The sequence below is a fragment of the Aulonocara stuartgranti genome, assembly GCF_965226115.1.
Source record: "Aulonocara stuartgranti genome assembly, chromosome: 7".
Taxonomy (NCBI): domain Eukaryota; kingdom Metazoa; phylum Chordata; class Actinopteri; order Cichliformes; family Cichlidae; genus Aulonocara; species Aulonocara stuartgranti.
This window is the reverse complement of record NC_138945.1, coordinates 6,548,125-6,566,304: the sequence shown is the minus strand read 5'-3', so window position 1 is coordinate 6,566,304 and position 18,180 is coordinate 6,548,125. Positions and strand designations below refer to the sequence as shown.

General features: G+C 39.3%; 1 protein-coding gene across 7 annotated transcripts in view; it reads left to right on the top strand.

Moving 5' to 3' along the window:
* The window catches only part of kiaa1549la (KIAA1549-like a), a 115,337-nt gene extending 97,419 nt beyond the window's left edge, over positions 1–17,918 (top strand). For 5 of the 7 annotated variants that reach the window (XM_082538630.1, XM_082538624.1, XM_082538625.1 and 2 more), the window contains 8 exons: positions 2,046–2,178; positions 6,635–6,876; positions 7,144–7,309; positions 9,223–9,320; positions 11,444–11,589; positions 11,668–11,822; positions 11,923–11,983; positions 14,341–17,918. In XM_082538630.1, the coding sequence (XP_082394756.1) occupies positions 2,046–2,178; positions 6,635–6,876; positions 7,144–7,309; positions 9,223–9,320; positions 11,444–11,589; positions 11,668–11,822; positions 11,923–11,952 (970 nt within the window). In that variant the 3' untranslated portion in view covers positions 11,953–11,983; positions 14,341–17,918. Of the gene's footprint in view, positions 1–2,045; positions 2,179–6,634; positions 6,877–7,143; positions 7,310–9,222; positions 9,321–11,443; positions 11,590–11,667; positions 11,823–11,922; positions 11,996–14,340 lie in introns of all 7 variants that reach the window. The other 2 variants (XM_082538628.1, XM_082538626.1) reach the window with 2 other exon arrangements.
* The last annotated feature ends 262 nt before the right edge of the window (positions 17,919–18,180 follow it).

Here is an 18,180-nt window from a genome sequence, read left to right as displayed (position 1 = left end):
TTCAAGTGTTAAACTACTACAATGATGAACAATAAAGGCTAAATTCATTTTTTTTTCATCTGGAAATATAAACTTAATGTGATGCTGTAGCTGTAAAGCATAGTTGCTAAGCAACACGTAACAAGTGAGTGAATAGAGAGGGGTGAGATTAGGTCAGCATATTAATATTTCACAGGTCACACTGACAGAGTGTCGGTTTTGCTTGTTTTTGTCACTAAGTTTAATACATTCAGCCTGAGGACATTTCACAAATCCTTTGACATCAGACAAAGAAAAGCTTTTATTGCCTTCTGAAACTTAAACTTCAGCACTTCAGCAACTTCAAACTTCTACCAAAAACCATTCAGATTTAGAAGAATTTAGGTCATTTTAAGCAAATCAAAAGAATACAAAAGAATTGTTTTGAATATGACAAAAACACTTCTATAATATTTTTCGTTAACTCCTTTCAGTGAATCTTACCAGAAAAACAAATGACACTCAAATAGTTTAATTAAAATATATGGGTGAATTCCATAACTGCAAACAGGCTGGTAAAAGTATAACTTATTGACTTATGGAGGAGGGGGGAAAAAAAGCTTTTAAAACTTTTAAAATTTTAACTTTTTTTTCAATGCCAACATACCTGTACAGCAGTTTTTATTAGATTTAACTGGTGACTCTGTACATGCAGCTATTAATCTTATGTTGACCATCATGTCACAAAAGGGTTACCAAGACTGAAAAGAGTTGATCTTATTTACTTTTGTGAATTTATTTATCTTCATTTTAGGCCTTTTCCTTTTTCAGAGTATGTGTATCAGGTAAAAAACGTCCATACTGGCAAGCTAACATTTTTAGCTTAATCGCTATAACCACTAGCTTCTAGTAACTAACTGGCTCTTTACTAATAGTACGGTAAGTACTGGTATTTGAATACTGTTAGTAGAAGTTGACGACCTTATTGGGAGAGGGAGGCAGTTCCAGAGTTTAGGATTTGCAACTAACTGTGTACAAGTCAGTCAGGAAGGAGACATTAATTAAAGTTATTGTTCAATGGATCTAAGCAAGAGGCAGACTTATGCTTCTGACATTTATTCATAGAAATCTTAATTTTAAAAAGCTGGCATGTTTATGGTCACACAGATGAGTCAAATTTAAGCAAAGAATAAAAAATAACACAGAAGTTGTTTAGCTGAGTTTTAAACATGATGCCAAGGTGCAAAGACGTGGTCCCAAGTATTGAGAAGCTTCATGTCCTGTGATAGCAAATACAATAAAAAAAACAATGGGAACCAGAACGGAACCTTGAGGTACACCAGGCCATTTTAAGAGTATTTACCAATGCTGATTATCAAGGACCTCTTACTCAGATAAGAGTAGAGCAATACAGGGCAGTGTGACAAAGTCCTCATGATGGAAGATCAAGCTCTCATTTCACACTGCATCAAACTACTGTTATAGCCCATCTAGGTGCGGCTAGACCACAACATAAAGGGTGATCCATCCCCGTCCAACCCCAAGCAGCACGTCACACAATTAACACTTTGTGACAGTGATTTATTTACAATGAGTGAATTTAAAAACAGAGGAAGGGAGCAAATTATAACTTCGGGGTGAACCCAAGGCCAAAACAACAAACAAAAGGTAGCCTATCTCAGGAGTAAATAAAACTTACCTAGTCAAAAGAACTAAACCAAACGACAATTACTTTCCTCCCTACCTAACAAAAACAGGAGAAAACGAATCAAACAAAAAGGCGGTCCACCCCTACATGCTCCTACATTAAACCAACATAGTTAAACAGTGAACACACGGTCTGCCGGTTGGGTTGGGCCGAGGATGAATGACCTGGCAGTCCCTGGCGGTGTCTTCTTATGCGCTGCCTCCCGATCATTAGCCAATCAGTACGATCCGTCCACCCTGGATGCACCAATATTAAAATTACGACAACAGTCGTAACACTACCCTAAACATAGATGTCAAAGGACTGGAAAAGGACCTCAGTGCCATCAGGAGTAATTGTAGTAATGACACTAGGCTGGTGTTGTATTTCTTTCCACCAGGTACTCTCACCCACGAGAGCCTACATATTGGAGCCGGCAGTCTCTGAGCAGCCCCAGTCCAGTAGAGACGGAGATGGACCTGCTGGTGCTCAGGGAAAGATCCAGGAGGGGCATCCGCAACAATGGCTATGATGTAAGTGACTGGACAACAACCTTCTGAAACAGTAAACCAGGAATGGGGTCAGTAGAGCAGATCCAGAATAAAGCCAGAAACTATAGCTTGACCCAAATTGTAATATGTGAGTATAGGTCTATATAACCTGTGTATTATAACCAAGAGTTCAGACTTAACCAAGGTCTGTGACTTGAGGATGGAGGATTTCCGATAGATCTTTTTGAATCTCTGGACTCAGATAAACTTACTGAGTAGTAAGAAAAAGCAAAGCTTTTAAGTCTGATTCTGTAACGAGCTGTAATATAGCAGCTCAGGTCCAATCTCAGAACAACTGAGTGCCATAGAGCGATGACGAAATGGGTCACTTGATAGTTGTAGGAAAGTAAAGCGCTGCCACTTCGTCACACTAATAAAATAATCTCTTGAGAGCGTTCTAACTTTAATCCTTCCCTTCCTTTCCTCTCCGATGCTTTTAGCTCTGACCCAGTGGATTAACAAATTACCTTCTGATGAACCTTATAAACCTACACAGAGATGAAGAAAAATAAATTAGATAGAAAAGAAGAAAATGACAAAAAGATTAGAGCACAATTCCTTCATTTTTACAGTAGCCAACAGGGGTGAAAAGTCAGAGAGGAGGAGATAAAACGGGGACAGGTAGAGCATCGTGAGTGAAGTCTCTTTATGCTGCTCCTCTGACGCACCATAGTAACAGCATCGACCGTGCTACCTACCTGAATGTCAATGACTCTGAATATGATTATAGCCTATTCATGGATTCAGATGGGAGACTTGATAGCAGTTAATAGCCTCGGATGCACCAAACCAGGGCTGCCCAATCCCGGTCCTCGAGAGCTACTATCCTGCAGCTTTTAGATGCATCCCTACTCCAACACAGCTGAATCAAATGGTTTGATTACCTCTTCAGCATGCCATCATGTTTGGCAAAGGCCTGATAACAAGCCATTCATTTGATTCAGGTGTGTGGGAACAAGGATGCATCTAAAAGCTGCAGGACGGTAGCTCTCGAGGACCGGGATTGGGCACCCCTGCACCAAACGGTTTGGAAGGAGAACATGGTGTGTTTCTGCATGAGCGTGTGTGTGTGCAGACAGGACAGAAAAGCAATGTGATCAGAATCCCTTATCACTTTTGTTTTCATGCTTTAGAACGGTTGAGACATATTAAAGCGGTATTAGCGATGTTTGGATTTATGAGTGGCTTTTATGTGGTTTGTGGAATTTATTCCTGTGGTTTTGTACAATGGTTAGGTCATAATTTAATAATATTCTTTATCCAACTTTTAATGGAATCCTGATGTGGTGATGTGATTATGTTTTAATGTCTTGTTATTCATTCATTCATCTGTTAGTCTAATTAATTAATGCAAAATTTAATTAAAAACTGATACAGTGGGTTATTTTAGTTTCTGTTACACACGTCTTACATTTATCTGATGAAAGTCTTTTTTCCTATGTGACGTTTTAACACAGCATAGTCACAAATAGCTGCAGTAGAGCTAATCTGAAAATCTAAAAAAAAAAAAGCCAATTTTTATAAGGTAATAAATATATTTAGATATACAGTTCTATTTGGGAAAAAGGCAAAGAATATTAAATATAGATTTGATACTGATCTTTACCCTGTTAAATGTCAAATTTTTTTTTTACTGCTATTAAAAACTAATTTGTTACATTTAACCACATTTTTGTGCTCCCAGAAAACAACTGTTTCCATTTATCTTTGCATATGTCCGTAGCAGTTACTGACTTACATTACTGCATAGTGAGTTGATACTTGTAGTATTTCCTCCACCACAAAACCAGCAACAGTCTTGCTGCTCCTGATGTTCCTTGGAGAGTTTGGGCTAAAATCGAATTTTAGAGCTGCAGCACCGCCATCTTTCTTCTTCTCAATGGACTTTACAGCTCCACAATAATGTGGGTAATTAGCCTCAAGATGCTTCTTCAAAATTATAATAATTATTATCATCCTTGCATGAAATGAAGTGTGAATACCTTCCCAATATAATAACCATCTCGTCTCCCATGACAACCTTTAAATGCACAATGACACAACTGTAAGATTTTGCTATAGCACAAATGAATTACTAAAATAAAAGTATAACTTATTTGCTTGTGTTACCAGAGAAATATTCTCCTTTTTTTTTTTGTCATTATATCAAGACTAAGAAACTGATTATCTTTGTTAGGAACTATATTTTGTGCTTGCAGCACGGGGACATGAGCAAGCAAATAAACGGTCTTTGGATACCTGGTAGTCTCTGGTGTAAGCAATGAGAGGATCCATTTCACCACCAACTCCTCCATTCATTCCTGTAATTGTGGAGCATCTTTCGCTCTAAAAGCACAAAATATTAATTCAATATACATGGATGCAAATCCGTCCATATGAGATTGGACAGGTTTGTGTTTAGGAACATAAAAATAACGCTAGGAAATCTGTGTCCAGGGACAAGAAAAATAGTAAAATTCTAGAAAGAAAAAAAAAATCAATAGATGACAGCTGTGAGACTTTTTTTGTTGACTAGTACACGACTCCATTGCAAGGAGTCGAGAAGAGACAAACGATGAAACTGCATCAGGATTTTCTCTTTTTTCTTTTTGTTACAACAGAAAAGAGCAGAGATATGTGGTAACAGTGCTGGACTGATTCTTTTTAAATATAACTAAATTTTCCAGATGTATGTTACAGTACTTGTTAAGAGCGAAATGCAATCCCTGCTTATTAGCATTATTCTGATACTGAAGATGGTGCCGTTTCTGAAACTCACTCTTCTAAATGCAACGAGTCTTACGCTGGTTTTGACTACAGCATGACACATTTAGTGCAGTCCCTGTATATATATGAGTGAATGAGAAGACTCCCAAGATGCGGCTAAAGATCAAGAAGGCTGACTTCAGTGGAGGTAACAAAACTAAAGGGTAAAAAAAGGTAAAAAATTAAGAGGAAAATTGAGGTCCAATAGAAGGAAAGATTACCAGAACACTTGATTAGTGGCAGACAGACAATCTTGGATAGAGAGGAGGAAAGAAAGACCAAATGTACACAGGGGAAGGAGAGTTAGACCCTGGTGCAACACGAAGAAGGGGCAAGAAATCTTATCAGTATGAAGCTAATTAGAGCAGGAAATGCAACAGGTATTGGTTTTTCTTGAATTCTCAATTAAAGCCTGTCTTAAGTTCTCAAAATACCAAAAATAATTCCACTTGTTACATATCTATATTAAACAAGCTTTTTTCCACAAAGGGGACAAAGTCAAAACAATGTTTTTGTCACTATTACAGCTAATTTGTGCTTTCTTGTGCATTTTTTTTGGCCATTTTGTGGTACATGTGGACCTATTTCATGCATACTGAGTTCACTTCATTCACTCCTCCGTTTGAATACCTGCGGTAGATCAGCAGGATCCATACCAGCATTTCCAAAGCGATGAAGTTGCACATACAGTATTTACACACAAGATGCACTGACTTTTACTGACAGACTGTTTTTCTATTCTAAGTACTCATAGCACTTTTTACTACAAGCAACATAATACCCATTGATATTCCTCTATACCCACTTATGCACACACAGCGATGGATAAATCAGGTGCAGTATTTTCAACATGTAGACTGAAGGAGCCAGGGATCTACCTCCTGGGCATTGGCACGTACCAACAGAAGCACCCTGTGTTCTTGTTGGCACGTGCCAGAACAGCATTGAGAGCAAGAGGTAAACCAGCTCTAACACCACATCAGAATCTAGACCTTTATTAACAGCAGATGTTTCTTAAAATAAGATTTCAGAAACCTAAATAAGAGTTGAGTCCACATGTAAAAATGGTCTTTAATGTAAAAAATTCCACCTGTGCTTTTCCTGCATCAAAATGTTTGCCCTGAATAACCCACCTGGAGCAGTTCATTGACTGCACGTGACTCATGAAAACTCATTTCATGCTTGTTTTATGCTTTGTAGACAGCAGAATAATGGAAATTCCTGTCATATTTTTTTTAGTTTTAAATGTTTTATGAAAATAGGATAGGGACAGGAATAAAAAGGACTAAAAATAAAAAGATAGAAAACAAAAACAAGAAGAAACGATATCTATGTCCATGGGATTGAGTTGAAAACATCCAGTTGTACAGTTAGTGCTATACAGTTATAACTATACAGTTACATTTCTCAAGGATTGATGAAAGCACTCAACATAAGAGGAGAAAAACACGAAAAACAAATGTTTGTGAGTGTGGCTCGTTTTACTGCTTCTGCAATAACTGATGAAAACATCGGCACCAGAATGTTTATCACTTTGGGTTTGTTTATAAGGAAGCCAGGAGTGAAAGGAGGAATGTTATGAGCTTTAAACTGTGGACACATGACCTTGGTGTTTGTGTCCTCGAAACTTATTGGAAAAGCTGATAAACTGCTTTTGTACTGGTTGCTAAATGTTTGTGTGTTCACTCCACAGGGTGAACCAGAACCCTTTGAGGAGACCAACGTGGACCGTCTGATGAGCTCTCTGGGTTATGGAGGTGGATCTACTGGCACTGGGAACGGCAGCTTGGGGGTGAAGGCTCACCGTGGCTCCGACTCCTCCACACTCAGCTCCCAGCCGTCCATTGACGAGGTCCGTACGCAGATGCATATGTTGCTAGGCAACGCTTTTAGCCTGGCACCTCCGGACCATGACCCTCCTTCTCCTCCAACCAAGTAAGTTTTTATTTTTCACTGAAAACTCTTTTCTTTTATAACATCTGCATAATTTACAGTACTGTGTGGGAAAGAAAAGAGAGAGGTCCCCTGATACGCACTTTGAAAGCACATACATCCCACTCCCAAGCTGTTTCTCAAAATCACAGCAGTTTTATCTGATGTCTGCTTGCCTATGCAGTGTGCGCTGGAGCAAGACTAGAAAAATAAAGAGACAGTAGGTGTGTGTGAATTGACTCTATTTCATTTTTTTTCTTCCTCTCTCAGCCATCGCCATCATCATCACCACGCTCACAGCGCCTACAACCCTTCCAGTACCAGCCACTACAGTGACGGAGTGACCAGTGCCCCCGGAACCATGAACCACCCCTGTGGAGGCAGGCAGAGAAGCATAGGCTATGAGGACATGCACCAGTGTAGCCTGCCCAAACCAGTAAGCACTTAAAGGAAGATTAAGGCTCAGAAAAATACAATTAAAGCTACCAACAGCCTTTCCAATAACTTCACTGTCACCATCTGTTTTTAATAGGTTCTATTTTTGAGTAGAAAGTAGTTCCAATAAAAACCAACACATTTATAGCCCTGTCTAAAATTGGAATCAAGGTCTGGTAATAACAGGGTGTAATAGTTTTAAAGAAATTTGCATTTCAGGAACTTTACCTTTTGATAATACTCTGACACTCACAGAGCTCAAACTAATCTCACGCCAAGGATGACCAATCCTCAGTGACTTGATCTCATAAACAAGATCAAGTCTCTCTGAACATTTCAGCTTTCATGTGGCAATTAACCTGGCCTTTCATGTGTGTTGTATTTAATTAGAGGACCTAGGGATGTTTTTGTTGCTTCAAACTATCTGTCTGTCCCCTGAGTTTATTAAGTACCAGTAGCATCAAACAGCAGCAGGATCCATACGAGCATCTCCAAAGCAAGAAGAGTTGAACACATTCATGCACAAGGCAAACAGCAGTAAAATAGGTGGATCGGATATTATGGAAAATCTATATCTGTACTTTTGTCCAATTCAGGCAGGTGACTCATCACAAACATGGTCATAGTTTAGCAGCTACAGTGCTTGAGTTGATTGCTTACCTCTGTGACAGGTATCAATATATTCTGATTTTAGTAAGTAAGAAAGTCTTCAGTAAGTCTGATTCCTGGAAAGCCAGAATTTTTTGTTTTATTTTTTGTATTTTTCTGTTAGAATTTGAAGGCTCACAGTATTTGGAGTATTGATTTTTGGATCCCATAGCTTTATATAGTAGATTCTTCACTTTTTTCTAACCATTACCCACCAAAATGCAGCCACAGGCAACCTAGCAACCTAACATATTGCAGATAGGTTTAAGTTGTTAAGAATTTTCACCAGTCAGGCAATTATAAATAAATTAATAAAAAGATTTAGGCTCAACATTAATGAATAATTTAGAATAAAACGAGTAAACAGGGTGCCTGTCTGGACCTCAGGCTTTAGGTACACTGTAGCACCTTTCCTCTTGAGTGCTTAAGTGGTCAATTCACCCAAATAGCTTAAAGTGACTATTTCCTGAATAACCTCTGGTTATAGGCATATTAGGCCTAATATGTGTTAGTAATGTGAAGTCCACTGCCTTCAGCTATGAGACTGAACCAAAACATAGAAACATACTGTCTGAAAACCCAAAATAAATAATTGAAAGCTACAAATGAATGAAAGAAATGTTTACACACAAAAGATGCTCAAACAGAAAAGTGGAGACATGGATAGTGATTACATTACAAAGATAATGATGACACCTTACACACAGTAATTTCTTCCAGTAATTTTTCTCCGACATGCATTAAACTACTTGAAGTATAAAAAAGAAACTCTGCATAATGGATGAGAATGTTTAATATTTAGCTTTATTATGCCAGCAAATAGATACGTAAATCCCCAAAGAGCTTGATAAGGTCATGCATGTGTAGTAAATAGTTGCTCATGTGGGGTAATTATCTATACTCGTGTAAGTCACATTGCATTATCTGCCAGATGACTAAACAGCTAAACTGGCTGCATGCAAAAGTTAAAATGTTGGCACCAAGAAACTGACACCGAGAATTTGGACAGTCAAACTGCGTGCCGTCACCAGCTGCTCTGCAAGGAGAACCTTGAGAATGATTAAAGAAACTGAGGACTGAACGCCTTCCAACAAATAAAGTTGCTGCTTGAATCTGAATCTGTATTTGATCTTTCTGTTCCGCTCTGATCAGATATCCCCTGGTTTCCTTACCCTATTTATTTCTTCTTTTTCCCTTTGGATTAAGGTTGTTTTGTGTTCATACTGAGCTGAACAGATCTCTAAATTGCATTTGTGGCTCCTGCAGGGTTTCCGGTTCACCCAGCTTCCTGATATGGGCATCGGTTCTCCACCTCCACTGATCCCCTCAAGACCAGGACCGCCACCTGCGACCTCACTGCGACGGTACTACGCACATTTATATAATCAAACAGTCAAACACATTGCACTTCATATATGGAAGGGAAAACATTTTTAAAGCCTAAAATAAGGAGAAAAAAACATAAAAGCAAGAAACACTCAGTCCCTTCAGTGAAAGATAAAAACATGCAGTGTTGAACATGTGGCCCATAAATATATTTAGACATCAAACTTGAAGGAAATGCTCACATATGGCATTTAAAAGTACTCTGAGATTGGTTCTCAGCCAGTCACATGGCAGCACTGGGGCTAATCACTGGATCAGACAGATAGTGGAGAGTACACTGGAGAATACACAAAATGTATCAGAATTTTAATCAGCGTCATTTCAAGAGTGCCCTCCACGTGCACCCTCGGTTTGTGCCACTCACTTCTCTCTCTTAGGCCCATATGCTAGTCTGCATCATTTGAACTGAATATTCTTCTTCATTTGAATGCTGCTGCTGTGTGCACTGTGTTGCTGGGCACTTTAGCACTGCAGAGAGTGATTGAGTCTGTTGGTTAGCAGTGAGGAGCACTCTCGCCATCTAGTGGGCAAAATAAATAATTAACACTTGTGGGAAAAGAAGGTGCTGCAGAGTGGCAGGAAAAAAAATTATGCAATAAAATAAAAAAAGACAAACTATAATTTACAATCAATCTACTAATAAAAATATATTAATTCTATATATAAATATAGATGTATTTATATATATATTTTTTAAAATGTTCTGCTTGACAGAGACAGCTTTTAGTTGGACTTCTCTAATTACTGCTAATTAAATTTTCAGATATGGCCACGGGTATGTGACCATTATTCTTGCTTATTACAACCAGAAACGGTCATATTATGGCGGTTAATCAGTCAGCTCGTCACACATCAGCTCCACTGTGCTCCCAGGGAGAAAGAGTGCAGCACGTTAATCCCTCTTTGCTATGCACTGTGAGGCATTAGTGCGCACAGTGCATCATGGTCCTGAGATGTGCCAGTGACATCATCTGTCCTCCGGTTCTTTACTGTAGTTAACATGCACTGTAACACGTGTCTGTACGATGAAGAGGATGGTGCTTCAGTGCAGAGGTGGAGAAAGAATATGACTGCATGGAGAGCTCTAATAAGGCTCAAGGTGACAGGATGGGATTTATGATCCGTGAGGTCATGTGTCCTTCACTGCAGTGACCCAGAATGCCTGGAAATTTCAGCCAGATGTTGAAAACAAGTCTGGGAACCTCTGTACTGTGCATGAACATCACCCCAGAAGCTGTCATAGGGCAAGAGGCAGGTTATACCCCAAACAGGTCACTAGTTCTGTTGCAGGGCTAACCCACGGAAGTCTTTGGAAGCCCAGAGTTCCCATGCAGACACAGGGAAGAACATTCGAAGTGTATACTTAAACCAGGACTTTCTGAACTTGCTATCAGTACCACAGTCTGATGTGACTTAAGATGAAAAGATGTCTGATGGACTTTATTCTTGTTATATAGATTACTAAAGATTTTATATCTTTTTAAACCGTGTTTAACAAAGATCAATATTTGTTTGGTTGTTTTTTTTTTCCAAATGGTGCAGATTTGACCTTTAAACTGATACAGATGAAATTTGGACTGTATATAAAAGAGAGACATAACTGCCATCATATCACCCATTGGTTTATGACTGCATTTTGAAGCCTCACAGCCAACTCTGTTTTTTTATTATTTAAAGTGTCAGACAGCTAAGTCTAAATGCAGCATCTGATAAATAATGGTAAATAGTTAGAAAGTAAGGAAGGGAGATTTGACCAAATTATGTTATTTAAGGTTTTGTCATATTATAATATTCAGTTTTAATGCTCAGTTTATTATGTTATATTGTTGGTGGTGACGCGTCAGTGATGTCTCTGATTTGTTAACTCCAACTGAATTTAAACTGCTTTTATTGCTCACTCTTGAACTCTTGAACAGATTCCAGTTGCTATTATTTTTGCTCTTCTGCCAACAACTTTTAAACTCGGGTTTCAAATGTTTTCAGATTCTCTTAACTGCTTTATTGAATTGTGTCCTGTGGGCACAAAAAGCTATAGTTGTTATTTGCAGGTGTCTGTTTGCTGTACATCGGGTTGATTTCTGCCTCTCCTCTCCACTGACAGTTCCACCCCTGATGTTAGTCTGAAGCCTCGCGTGTCAGAAGCCTCAGAGCTGCAGGCCCAGCAGCACAATGGTGCCCCCTACCTGCCACTCTCCAGGACCCCCTTCCCTGCTGTCACTGTTGACCAGTCCATCAGCACCTACTCAGGTACGACACACTGACAGGACGCTGAATTTCTATTGATATGTTATTTCCGTTCAATCTAAATCTATTTACATCTCACAGGAAACCCAATAACAGCAGTCTACGCTATATCGGCCAACCGCCCAGGTTACTCAGACTACTTCGTCATGTCACCGCCATCCTCATACCGGAGTCCATCATGGATGTCTTATCCACCTGAACCAGAAGACCTGCCGCGGCAATGGAACGACACACCTGTGAGACACTGTTTTCCTTTTTTTAAGTACACAATGTGCTGTGAACACTTTGCAGGAAGTTTCAGTGTGTGTGAAGCACTTCCCCCACTTCTTCCCGCAGAACTCACGTCACCTCGAGACCATCTGCTGAAGTCGTCCGACTGTGACACTGATTTGAAACGGTCAGTAGCTCGGTGGGTCACTTTTTCTCTGCACTGCAGTCTTATACTGTCGTGGTTCTTTGGTGAATTTTGTTTACCTTTTCATCTATGATTTAGCTGATTTTAGTTTATTGTACAAGTTAAATGTTGTATTCCATCTATAGTTCAACGTATATTTCCATTTTATTTTGGATTTTTGGCATCTGTAGTGAAAATATTTTGTATTTAGTTACTATTTTGTTGATGTCTTAAAGGTAAAAAAAATTAAATATAAGAGTATAATTGTGGCATTATGGAATTGCTTAGTGTCTCACTGTAGACCTCATACTAATTTGGACATAAAATGAGTCGAAGGCCAAAATTTGACTGAAGAGTTGACATTTCAACTGGCTTTTGAAGATTTCCAGAGACAGAGCTTTGCAAATCTCTCAGGGAGCAGCACTGCAGCGCTGAAGGCTCTGTCCCTGAAGGACTACGGTTTGATGTGGGAAATGGAGAGTAGGCCTTTAACTGAGGAACCCAGATGGGGTGTAGGGGAGGAGAAGGATTTTATAGGACATATGGGACTTGACTGGGAGCCAGTGGAGGTGTATAAGGGTTGGGGGTGATATGTTGCCCGTACTTAGTTTAGGTGAGAACTCGGGCAGCTGAGTTCTGAACATACTGCAGCTTGTTAGGCAGACGAAAGCAGAGACCACTGCAGTAGACCAGGCGGGAGGTGATGAAGGCATGAATGAGGGTTTTACTTGCTGGGTCTGAGAGTAGAAGTCAGAGTCTGGAATCGTTCTTTAGGTGGTAGAAGAGATTTAATGGATTTGGTATGTGATGAGTTTGAGAGAGCAGAATTCAGGATGATCCTGAGGTTGCAGACCTCCAGAGATGGTGATCAGGATTAACTATTTGATTTGTGTGTAAATAGGGGCATATGTTGCCTGGCAGGTCTTCCACTAATTGGATAATCCATGGTTTCCTTGGTCTATGCGGTGAAATTTACTTGGGGAAAATACTAAACGGCAGATTCCCCAGATAGAGTCATTGGTGTGTTAGTATGTGTGTAGACAAAGCAGATATTCATAGACTGAATCTCAGTGTGTCATGACAAAGAGCTTTGAATAGATGAGTAATACAGGAAAGGCACTGTATAAATCAAGGCCATTTACCAGATATACAAAAAGTAGAAATCTCATGAAAAAACATGTGAATCCTTCAAAATACTGTTTAAAAAAAAAAAGCTTTGCTTTGTTGACTGTTGTTTTCCTGGCCAAACAGCCTTGGGCAGGTAATTCTACTTTGATAGCAAAACCATTATCTGCTTCAGAGTTCAGACTGCATGCCAGCCTGCAGGCGAAAAGCTGACAGGATCAAATGTTTGCTGTAGTGTTCAGAAAGCAATGCAGTGCTGTACCTGGACCGATACCGTTTCAGGGTTTGTTTGTTTTTTAATTTGTGCAGGGTAAAATATATGAAGCTGATATGGAAATAGTTAGACTTTATCTGTGACACTATTAAGTTCAAAATACACACATTTGAGAGAAATAGCTAGCAAATACTTTCAAGTTAAATGATAAATAGCTATTTGATGATCCACAAATTGAGCATAGGGTTGGTGACTCCTGTGACTCCTCCTAGTGCAGCTCAGTCAGTAACACTGGCAGCTGATCTTATTCAGCTGAGCAACTGTGCAACTTCTTGGCAAGACTCATGTTGAATGAGACTTTTTAGTTGCTTCAAACTGGATAAAGTTGCTGCTGCCACTCCAGCCTGCTCTGCCACCCACCTCCCGCTACTGTAATAGCTATTCAATCTATTTATAACTCCTGTTCCACGAGGGGGTCCTGTTGCTGCTCCTCCTGCCTTCAGGCTTTCCACTTATGCATGTGGAAGGCTCAGTATGTCCCAGGACACAGACATAGTGCCAAATGACTAAAATAATAAAATAATCCAGTTTTGAGTAAAGCTGTCCTTAAAGAAAGCAAGTCTTTAAAATTAAAAGTTACAGCCTTTTCTTTTGAGTAGAAAAAGCCCGTAGATGTGATTATGAGATCAAGCAGCAGTTGCACTGTAAAGTGAAACAGATGAATGAGCGAATGGAGTTGTTAAAGTTTGAGAGTTAGAGATTTTCCATTTTATTATTTTATTATGTTTTTGTTCTTCAGCAGTAAAAGGCTGATGGGATTTTAATGTTGCTGTTAATTACTAAACAAAGAAAAAAGTTAAAATCTAACTCTTTTTTTATAGCTTTAACATCAAGCTTTGCTCTGATTTTGCTGGTGTTTCTGGACTTTCATCCTGATGTACAAAGAGATAATCACATACAGTAACTTGTGCTGTGGTAGCAGGTCTGTCATGCGTGGCCACTGTCTTTGTGTTTTGTGCAGGTGTCTCTTCAGATGGGCAGAGGACCTCCTTCACACTCAAAACTCTTTGGAGCTTCATCACCCCTCCTTGGCTCCGGCACAGCGCTCCTCCTGTATGATTCATTCATCACCAGTGGAACCCCCCCCCTGCCCTCACCTTTTCCCACAGCTCTCCTCTGCCTGCCCTCTGTCTGTCCTCTGTCAGCCCACTTCATCTGCAGCTCAAAGCATTTCACATCCTCCAGAGCTCCTCTGCCCCCTAATCCCTCTTCACCTCGTCTTCGATCTTATGCCAATGAAAAGCTCAGCCATAATTTTCTCTTTCTGTATTCTGAGCCCCCGGCCTCACAGGCCTGTGCTGGCCCCTCTGGGCCTATAGTCACTATCTCCATGTAGACTGCCTCTTCTGTGGTGACCACCACTGTACAGTCCGAGGCCCCTCACACTGCTGAGCTGAGCTGCTGTGCTGTGCCTCCCTGCCTAACAACACAGATGCAGAGTGGATGAACAGGGTGATTACAGTACAGCGTGACAAGTTCTGTGGCCCAGCAATCATCGTAGAGTAACTGCCATCTGCCCAGCACACGATGGCAGGCAGCGCTGCGTTATCAGTACTGTAGCGCCCCAGCCGTTGCCACTAGTCCTCTTCTGAACTGGACTGGACTGGGCCATCGTGGACTTGCCCCTAAGGTCCACCGTAAAGCCAGGAAAGCTGGACTGACTTAAAACTGTGTTTTGTTTTGTTTTTTTGATCAATCCAAATTCCTATGTAAAAACTCAACAGCTGGTTAATATGTGTATTTTAAACTTGAGTGAAAAAAAATAACTAAGGAAAAAGGAACAAAAAAAAAATCTCTTGTCTTGAGCTGTCTCTATTTCAGTTTTTGGATATTTGTGTGCTTTTGTCTTTTACTTTTGTGCATTGATTATTATCAATGGATTATTGTACAAAAAATGTTACTCCGAGGCAAAAAAAATATAACATTCTTTGAAGCAGAGAAATCGGTGGCTTAGTTGTCTGTGGTTATGACGGCATTTCTGTACTTTTTAAAAAGAATTACTTCGTTTACCTTTTTCCTTCATCCGACTCAGCAATGAAAACAAGAATTACTGTATGTCACTATGTTCTGTCAGTCATCTGATTATGACGTTTTTGTCTGCTAAACATTAGACAGACCTGAGTCAGAGACACTCACCGAAATCCTGCTCAGCATGATTTTGGTCACATGCCGTTTCTTGAAAGGCACAAAAGGCACCTTGGATAAAAACATACTTAGTATGAGCTGCTTTTGAAGGGGTTTCAGTTGTGGTTTGACTCAGGTCTCTTACAGTTATGTGAACACACCAGTATTCTTAGAAAAAAAACAGTTCTTTTACTTGAAAGGTGTCTACTGTATTCTACTGTAACTTTGACTTTTGGTTCTTTTGAGGCCGAGGGATTATTATTTGGTCGCCGGACTATGGTTTAGTACTGTTCAAGAGACTCGCCGGGCTCAGACGAGCCGTATATGTAACGATTACATGTATTACTGTATATAGCAGATGATTTAATGAAGAGATTTATGCAAGTAGTGTGGGAGGGAAACTTGACATTATCACGATGCCATTCTTTTCTTTGTTTTAGTCTGTTTGGGTTTCAGATGAAAGAAGGTTGTAACTTCTTGACTTTCTGAAGGTGGCGCACATTTCAGTATCATATTATGTCATAACACAATGCATAAATCATTACATTAAGAAAGAAGAAGAGAGTTTATAGTGATGTGCAGCAAGATAATTTACCGCTGTAATTGCAGTATTCATTAAGTAGAAAAGTTGATAGCCATAATAATAGAAATAATGCATTTTTTTTTTTTATTATGGGGAATGTCTAGAATATATTTAGCCTCATTTTTACTGAGGAAAACTGGAATTCTGTGACCACACTGTACGTAAAGCTCCTTATCATTTAGATGGTATTAAAGGAGATTATAGCCATATATTAACTTTATCGAGTGGATATAAAAGATAAATGATATGTCAAAAAAGTAAATGATACCAAATGAGAATATATTAGACACGGGTGGGTGAGTGGGAGAGATATGGTTGGGGGTCGGAGACAGAGGACAGAGAGATATAGTATAGATATAATAATGTAAAGACAGGATAGTAGGTAGTTAAAGATGAAAGCACTTTTGTGACAAGAAAAGAGCAGAATCAATGCAAAAATGTCAAATGTGTAACTGCACAATTAACACGAAGTTTGAAATACTTTTGCTCAGCAGTAACTAACAGTGAAGACTCCTAACCCAGGACCTTTAGGAAGTTTATATTACATGGTAATACACACGTCTTACAAATTAACACTTTATAGCAGGATTTTGATATTTTTTTAAAGTTAGAATTCTTACATTTTGACAGTCATGGCTAAAAACAAATAGACTGCCTTTAAAGCAACATCTCAGCCACTGAAATGGTCATGGACTGAGATAGATTTTAGGGAATTTACACAAATGTCTAAAAAGGGGAAAGGGACATTTGTAGTCTGCAGACATGTAGACAACTCTTCCTTTACATTTATGACTTCAAGCAAGACATTACAGGCAAATACGTGGATGGATTAACTTTCCAAGTTGATTACTGAGAAGTCAGAATTAAAAAAAACAAAAAAACTTTTTCACTTTCATTTTGTTCTTCCAGAAGGAAATTTGGATTTGGATATTTCTTTTTCACAAAAGAGAAAAAACATTAAACCTTGTCGACAGCTAAAAATAGCTGTGAGTAGTTTGTGTGCAAACGCCTCTTTAAAAAACTTGAAAACATGAAAATGTTTTGTTAAAAGTTTAGGTAACAGACAGGGATCAGTTAACTGTCCTGTAAAATAAGAAACAAAGTTTTTGGACATTTTCTTTGCAATAATCTGAAGATTTTACTATGAGAGAAAAATAACCCCACAATCCCAAAATCGTCAGTTTTGTCCTGTACTGTCTTGCCTCAATCTGCTAAATGAAACCCATGTGTGCAGCAAGCAGAACAGACTGGTTTTCTTCCAGTACAGACGATTATTAACAGCTCTCCGCTTCATAAATCCAGGCCTGCACATGATGAATATTAGTTGTGTATATTTAGCGATAGGAAAGCAAAGGTGTGAGAAGAAAGTCCTGATGCATTGTGGGAGCACACGGTGTGTTTTGGAATGCTTTGAATTGTCAGTATCATTACTGGATGACAACAGGAACCATCACATTTTAATTCATCCTCACTGTACAGACGCACTTTTATCATTTCATTTGACTCCATGCAAAAGAAAGGGGTGGGTGGGTAAAAAGCGAGGCTTGATGCGATGCTCTAAGTTGATGTGCAATGTTTGTGTTTTACACGGGTAGTGGCGAGACGCTTTGATTGATGACGGACTCCGGGACGGACTTAACTATCAGTAGTATTTTTCTGCCGTTTAGGGCATGTCATGAAGCTGTGACATCTTGGCGGCGCTGATGATGTCATACTATCGTCACTCAGGTGTTGAGGAGGTCACAGTGACGACAACCATGAATGCTGTTGGATGTAGTTATGCAGAAAACTTTTTGGTGAATTTAAACAATAAATACAAATTACAATTCTCAGCCTGTGTGTTTTGTTTGTATTTGTGTGCAGTGAAACAGGGCTGCCGTGTATGAACAGTATAAACCACTAGAGGGAGGCAGACACACGTTACAGGTTTAATCTTTATCCAGCTTATGAAAAAGTTGTCAGCTGTCAGATAGTGTTTGTGTTGTTACCGCTGGCAGATACCTGCAAAAGATAAGGAAATTATTTGTGTTTTAAGGTAAGGCAGTTAGGTAATGAATAAAACATGCACGGGGAATCCTTTTTGAGATGAAAGAT